Here is a 7,383-nt window from a genome sequence, read left to right as displayed (position 1 = left end):
ATCTTGCCCTGTCCGACGGCTCCCTTCACCCACTTTTCTGTTGTCTGATACCTAATGTCCTGTCTGGGACCAGGACGTGTGTCCTGGCAAAGGACCCCTCTGTTGGAATCTTAAAGCGCCGTGTCAGAGTCATCCCAATCCCGGGTGTCACCCCGGTCCTGTCACCCATGTGGAGTCACGGAGGGAAGGTGTCATCCCAATCCCAGGTGTCACCCTGGCCCTGTCACCCATGTAGAGTCATGGAGGAGTCACCGCAATACGTCCCCGCCTCCTACCTGGATTCAAGGACACGTGAAGCGGTAGGCTTCACGCTCCTTGTTAGGAAACATTTTTTAAAAGTGGGGGGGGACTGTTTTCCCTCCACAAGTCCAGAAATGTACAACTTGGATCTTGAGGCCCACACGCCCAGGGTCAGCCGGACGCCGCAACACGTGGGCCCCCATGACGACCCAGGGCGAGATGGGGAAACCGAGGCTCTGAGGGGTGGCGGGCGGGAATGCGGAGGTGAGAGCTTGCGGGGTCCCCTCTGCGGGCCTCAGTGTCCCCCTTGCCAGGGGCTCTGCGGGGGACGCGCAGGGCGGCCAGCTCACCAATTCTTCGCCAACTCCTGGTAGCGCGGGCCCAGGAACCTGGTGAGCATCGCGGCGCACTCGAAAGCGCTCAGGGTCACCCTGGGCCGGCCCGACGCAGCGCGCAGGCGCACAACGCGCCGACAACCCCGGAAGGTCTTGGCGCCACTTCCGGGCCTTTACGCGGGGGCGGGACTTCCGGTCACGTGGTCTCCGGACTCCGGTTTTCTCTCTTGGTGCCGGACGCCAGGGTATATAGTCACCGGCTGCATTCTTAGAATGTTCGCCCGATGGTTTTTGTGCCCTCCTGAGTGTTTTGATGCTCGAATGAGGCACCGGCAGCCAGCCAGGCTTGGGCTGGCCCTGGACCCCACGTTTGGAGAGGCAGGAGCGGTCACTGATCCGCTGTGCGTGCCCCCGCCCGCCCGATGGAGGCGTCCATCCCAAAGACCCACACCCACGGTCATGGAGGCGATGCTGACGGACTCACAGCGACTCTCTTGGACAGAGTAGAACCGGCTCTGTGGGCTTCCGAGACCTTAACTGTTTATGGGAGTAGGAAGCCCCGCCTTTCTTCCCCCTCAAGCAGCTGGTTTCGAACTGAAGGCCTTGCAGGTGGATCGCCGCCCAACGCATAACCCTCACACCCACGCCCCTGCGAGCAGCGTGTGAAATGACGCGTGAGGCCAACAGGCAGCCCAAGGCGTTTGGGGGAAACTTTACATTTATTTTTAAATGTATGGAGAAGGAAACGTCGGATGGGAGGCATGTCTGACCACGCGCAGTTGTCCTGTTGCCAAGCGGTGCCACGAGGCCATTCCCACTCCTGGTGTTAGGTGCCGTCCAGGTGGTTCCCATTCGTAGCAAGCAGGACAGAACACTGCCTGGCCCTGCAGCGCCCTCACGATCCCTGTGCCGACTAAGTTTATGTACTAGAGCAACCCTGTCGTGATTATCGTAGGTGTTGGGCTCTCACCCCCAAGCCAGCAGTTCTAAACCATCAGCTGCTCTGAGGGCGATACCAGGCCTTTAATTCCCGTAAAGAGTTAGTCTTGGAAAAACCCACGAGGGCAGTTCTATTACGCTGAGTGGGAAGCCATTCGGAAGGCAGGCTTTGGTTTGGTGGACACACTAACCACATGCGGATGGCAGGAGAGGGGGAAATGGGGCAGCTCGGGAAGCCCAGGGCCATGAGTTAAGGAAGGACCTTCCCTGAGAGCCTCCAGAGGGAGCCAGGCCCAGCCCACACCTTTGCTGAACCCCTGGAGCCCACAACGGGCAAGAATGACACGTGGTGTGTGCTAATTGGTTATAGCAGCCCCAAGACACCCCAGGAATCCTCATCACACTGCTCAATGGGGCAGTATCAACTTCTAGAATCTTCTGAGTCCCATCTTTGGCCACACATACACACACTCTCTCTCTCCTGAGCTATTCCTTCCTGGGCTGAACCAATCCCCACCCCCACAGCCACTCACAGGGAATGGAGAATGCTGGGAGTCACTTCTTGCCACCGAGAGGTGTTATAGCCTAGCCAGCTGCTTGGACACAAAACGTCTGCTTCTGCCCAACAACCAAAACAAATTTTACTCTTCTTCTGAGGCACGCCCCACCCCCAGACACTGGGTTCATCTCATTTTGCACCCAGCCGTGGGATGCTGTCCAGTTGATTGACTCACAGTGACAGCAAGTGACAGGATGCGGCTACACCACGGGGTTTCCTGGGTTAGTCTTTAGGATGGCAGGTCACCAGGTCTTTCTCCCGCGGGGCTGCTGGCTAGGGTTATCAGACCTTTCAGTTGGCAGTTGACACTTTAAAAAGTTGTCCTGCGAGATTTTATACGCAGCAGAGTTCCAAACGGCATACGGTCCTTGCACCAGAAACCAAGAGGAAGGCAGTGGCTCCCATCCAAGTCTGTGGGCCCTGTGTGTCCCCCGATGTGATGTGGGGACAGACCTCGGCCACTGCACGCCATTAGGAGGATTTGAGTTGAGGCCGGAGATGCCCCCAGTCCCAAGCCTGGGCCATGAATACTAGCTCCAATTTCCAGTCCTTTCTGCTGCCCTTTGGGTGCCTGGCTGTGGCCTTTGGTATTCCAGTGTTGGAGGGGCAGGCAGTCTGGTAGGACTGGCGGTGTGTGTAATGTCTTACAGGGCAGACAGAGGATACAGGAAGGACTGGGCCTCTATTAGGGGTGGGGGGTGTTAAGAAGCCACTCAGCAGGCTGAGCCCACCCCTGGGGTGCCAGAGCCCCAGGGGAACCTGTGATGCGGCCTTCTCCGGAAGATCCAGCGATTCTCCCCTCTGCCTTCACCTTCCAGCGATAAGACGAGTCCTGTGATGAACAGGGCCATTGGAGCCACACGACCTTGCACCCACTGGCCTGTGATCTTCATGCAATCTGCATCATTGCACGTGGTTATCGGAGTCTGAAGAGGGACTTAACAGACTTGAGACCGGGCTGTGTGGAGGGTGTTTTCCTGTTAACATGAAGCTTCTTGATAGAAAGCTTTCTTACACACGAGTGTCACTGGATTTGTCTTTCCTGTCAACACAGCTAACACAAGGGGGTAGCACGAGTGACCTGTGCTCACCTCACCCTGTGGTTGTCAGTGTGAACCCAGCTGCACCAGAGGAAGGCCTGCCGAGTCAATCTGGTGCCCTAGATGACTGCCACTCATCTAGTTGCAGTGCCGTGTCCCAAGGGCCTGGGGGGAACTACTCCAGGGGCTGGCAGAGCGGTGGGGGTGCGGGGGGTGGGTGGACTGCCAGGTCTTTCTTCCCAGGCAACTCTGGGCAGGTTCAAACCACCAACTTCCCGTCAGTAGTGCAGCATGTAACCGTGGGCACCATCCCCAGGCTTTCTCCGTAAACACTACATCCAAGGAAAAAACCCTTGCAGCTCCATCTCTACCTAACACACGGCCCCCCGGGGTCAGATGGACTTGGGTCACAGGTTTTGGTGTCAGATTTGGTGAATGGGGCCAGACAGATGGCAAGGGCTGCTGGAGATCATGGGGAATCTACAAGCCCACCTCTAGTCACACATTGCGGGCAAGGGCATTGAGGGGGCAGGAGGGTAGCAGTGCCCCACACCCACCCAGCAAAGCCCCACAGGGACACGCAGAGGTGGCTGCGCCTGGGGTCAAAGGACGAGGGGCAGGTGTGTGGGTCATGCCCTGATCCTGCACTAAGGAATGCTGTGAACACAAGGTGCTGTGTTCTGGAGAGATCTGTGGGTTCTGGTGGGGGAAGCAGGGGAGCTACAGGCTGGGTGTGGGGAGAAGCAGCAGCCAGAGGGCCAGGAGAAGGGGCAGCTGAGTCTTTGGGGTCTCAGCAAAGTGGATCCTGGGAGGGGTCCTTGAGGTGGTTCTGGGCTGAAGGCTGCTATTCACCACCCCAGTCCCTTCCCCAGACAGGGCAGGAGTCCCCTGAAGGGGGGAGGGTTCTCACCGACCCCCATCTACTCCGTAGGTCAAACCAAGGTGAAAGCCAAGCCCCTCAACTTCTCCATGAAAATCCTAGAGGCCAGAGAGTAGGCTGGCGCTGCTTTGGGTCTCCCAGGTCCTGCAGGGCGGGGGCTCGGTGGCCCAAGGGTGGGCTGGCTCTGCCTTGGGTCTTTCTGGTCCCGGGGAGGGGTGGGAGGCTCAGGGTCCTGGTGGATCGTTTCCACCCAGTTAATCAGGCTGAGCAAAACGCACCGCTTGGCTCGAGAAACAGCAGCAGAAATAGCAAGAGACACGAGACTTTTATACAAAAACATTTGTTGCTTACAAAACATATGCCAAAAAAAAAGAGCTTTAAAAAAAAAACAATAGAGACCAAAGGCAACATCCTTGCTAATTTTTCTGCTACATTAAAAAAAAAATCTCATAACTAACGTTCTTTTTTTATTTTCCTTAAAAAAAATATGACGCGTAGGCACAATTTGCTGGTGGCTCTCAGGACCAGCCAGGTTCACACGGCGTCCCCCTCCGTCTGCGGCACGTTCCGACTCCTCCGTGCGGGGGCTTAAGGCATTTTTTCTTTCTTTCCTCTTCTCGGACACAGGGTGTAGTTTCTGGCCCGTGCTTTTTCTTTCGCTCTTTCGTTTCCACAAAAAAAAAAAAAGGAGAAGAAAATGCTCCTTTCGGCCCCAGTCTGAGATGTGTATTCGGGGTCCTCGGGCGTGGTGGCCGGGACCTGCAGGGGAGGCTGGTGAGGGGCCCGGGCCCGCGGGGCTGGGGACAAGGTGGCGGGGTGGGCCCCTGCGTACCTCACATGTGCCCGGTGGGGTTGTGAGCCTCCCCCAGGCCCGGGTGGGCGGCCGACAGCACCATCTGGGGGTCCCCGACCACACCGGACACTTTCTCCTCCTCTCGGCGCTTGAGGCAGGCTGCTTTGGGGTTCAGGTTCCGTTCTGAGGAGGGGAAGAGCATGGTGGGAGAGGGTCCTGCACACACAGCTGGCTGCCGTGCCATCGAGCAGGCTGGGGAGAGTGGGGCGCGAGGAGCAGGGGCGGAGGGCAGACTGACTGTCCGGCCGATGGCCGGGATCTGCAGTGCCCGAGTCCCGCCCCAGCGTGGGCCGGGTGGGGAGGGCGGGACCAGAAGCGTACCTCGCACCTGCTGCTCCAGGCCCAAGATGACCTGCACGGCCTGCTGCAGGATCAGCAGCTTGGTCTGCGCCTTGTCCGACTTGAGGTGCAGCTGGCACATGCGGCCCAGCTCCCGGAAGGCCTCGTTAATGTCCCGCACGCGCACCCGCTCCCGCGCGTTATTGGCCATGCGCCTCTCCCGGTCCCTCAGGTCTTTCTCCTCCAGGGACAGCACCTCCTCTGCGCTGCTGGGTGCACAGCACCGGGCCCATTAGTCGGGTGCGTGCAGGGTGGGCACACGCGGTGCTTGTGTGGGTGGTGTACCAGTGTGGGCACAGGGTGTTCATGCGGTGGTGAACTGGTGTGGGTACAAGGTGGCAGGGATGTACAATGTTGGTACACCATGGCAGCGGCATACTAGTGTGGGCACATGGTCAGTGTTGGTCCCTGGTGATGGCGGTGAACCAGGTTGGTATTTTTACAGTGTACCTGCGTACACTGTCGGTGGTGGTACCTAGTGGTGGTGGTGATAGGGTAGCAGTCAGTACTGGAGGTACTGCCATGAGAGGACACGGCTGGCATGTTGGTGGCATCTGGCTTGTGTGGTGTGTCAGTGTGGGCACATGCAGTGGCACATGATGTTAATTAATGGTTTACGAGTAACGATTCGTGGTTGCTGTTGCTGGTATACCAGCATAGGTATACGTGGGCTCACAGAAGTGGTATGTGAATGTAGGCACACAGCAGTGCTAGTGATGCATCAGTGTGAGTATAGTCAAGTTTGTCAATGTAGGTACGTGGTTGGTGTTGTACCAATGTGGGTTCATGGTTGGTGTTGGCGGCAGTGTGTGTGCGCATGCGCGCCCACGTGGTTCCCGGTGTACGTGGTGGTAGGGCAGTGTGTGTGTGTGCCTGCGTGGTTCCCGGTGTACGTGGTGGGGGACAGTGTGTCAGGGTGCTGGCAAATGTACGACAGCTTGAGCTTCGATTTGTGTGCAAAGGTTCCTGTAGTGCACGCTCCCAGGGATCGTGATGACAGCCGGCTATGTGGCCAGCCACGTGACAGTGGAGGGTCCAGGACAGGTTGTTCCCAGGGGCCTGGATCCAGGATGGGGAGTCTGGGCCTCCTCTGCTGCTGGCTTGTGCAGTGCACACAAATGTCCCTTTCTCTGTCCCTTCCTTCTCTGGCAGAGCAGGCCGCGCTGGGAGAGGGGAGCTGGGCCTGGCCGCTGACCCCCAGAACTAGCCCACAGCTAGTCTCTGAGACCCTAGTATCCCCAGAAACGTGTCTGCCTGACCTAGCCTTCTACATGCCCAAGAGCCAGGCGAGTGCCCCCAAGCACGGTGGGAAGAGTCAAGGCCAGCCCAGTCCAAGCCTTCTCCTAGTGCTCACTGGCTCCCGGCCCCCAGCCTCAGGCAGCCCTCTCAGCTGCTCTCAGCTGGGAACGACTCTGCTCTCTGTCTCAGCTTCTCACCTCCACGCTCAGCAACCCCCCTTCCGTGCCTGCCTGCTCCTGGGGGGCATGGCCCACCCCCTGCCGCAGGCCAGCACCCAGACAAGCGCGCAGACCAAACTGCCGGTGCAGACCGAGGCGGGCCGCCCCGTTCCTTCCGTCCCCCAATTCCCGGTGCCAGGCTTTGAGGGAGGGAAGGTTCGAGGCAGCAGCCTGCCAGGTGGTCCCCGGGCTCGGGCAGCAAGTGCGAGGTAGGGAGGGGCGGGGCAGGGTGGGGAGCGTGAGAGACAGAGCACAGAGGTGGGGTGGGGAGACACGTGGCACAGCAACCCCCATGCCCCGAGACACGTGAACCCCAGAGCGACGAAGAGACAGCGGGGTGGGGGCGGCGCGGGGGCCAGGGCCCCGGCTCCGGTCCAAGCAACAGTGCTGCAGGAGAGAAAGTGTTAACGGGCCACGCAGGTGAGAAGGCGTTAGGGGGCAGCTGCCAGCGAGGGTGCGCAGGGCCGGCGGCCCCACTGACCTCGCACTTGCTGCTCCAGGTTGAGGATGACCGACACGGCCTGGTGCAGGATCAGCAGTTTGGTCTGCGGCTTCTCACTGTTGAGGTGCAGCTGGCACATGCGGCCCAGCTCCTTAAAGGCCTCATTGATGTCGCGCACCCGCAGCCGCTCACGCGCGTTATTGGCCACACGGCGCTCCTTCTCCCGCTCGGCCTTCTGCTCGGGGGGGAGAAGGTCGTCCTCGTCCTCGTCTGGGCTACGGGGCAGGGGGCCGGGGGGG

At 59.3% G+C, this 7,383-nt stretch overlaps 2 protein-coding genes across 2 annotated transcripts in view; both read right to left on the bottom strand.

Annotated features, from left to right (window-relative positions):
* Positions 1-697, bottom strand: part of LOC101646763 (cytochrome b-c1 complex subunit 10) — a 4,427-nt gene extending 3,730 nt beyond the window's left edge. The window contains exon 1 of the mRNA XM_004716980.2: positions 591-697. Within this exon, the coding sequence (XP_004717037.1) occupies positions 591-640 (50 nt within the window). The 5' untranslated portion in view covers positions 641-697. The remainder of the gene's footprint in view (positions 1-590) is intronic.
* A 3,602-nt stretch (positions 698-4,299) lies between these two features.
* TCF3 (transcription factor 3) overlaps positions 4,300-7,383 on the bottom strand; it is a 28,515-nt gene continuing 25,431 nt past the window's right edge. The window contains exons 18-20 of the mRNA XM_045300039.1: positions 7,124-7,359; positions 4,826-4,969; positions 4,300-4,654 (exon numbers count right to left, since the gene is read on the bottom strand). Coding sequence (XP_045155974.1) covers positions 4,827-4,969; positions 7,124-7,359 — 379 coding nt within the window. The 3' untranslated portion in view covers positions 4,300-4,654; position 4,826. The remainder of the gene's footprint in view (positions 4,655-4,825; positions 4,970-7,123; positions 7,360-7,383) is intronic.

This window comes from Echinops telfairi, unplaced genomic scaffold (genome assembly GCF_000313985.2).
Source record: "Echinops telfairi isolate 266 unplaced genomic scaffold, ASM31398v2 ScPeMD7_7459;HRSCAF=8497, whole genome shotgun sequence".
Taxonomy (NCBI): domain Eukaryota; kingdom Metazoa; phylum Chordata; class Mammalia; order Afrosoricida; family Tenrecidae; genus Echinops; species Echinops telfairi.
The sequence above is the reverse complement of the archived record's forward strand: the minus strand, read 5'-3'. Positions and strand labels throughout refer to the sequence as shown.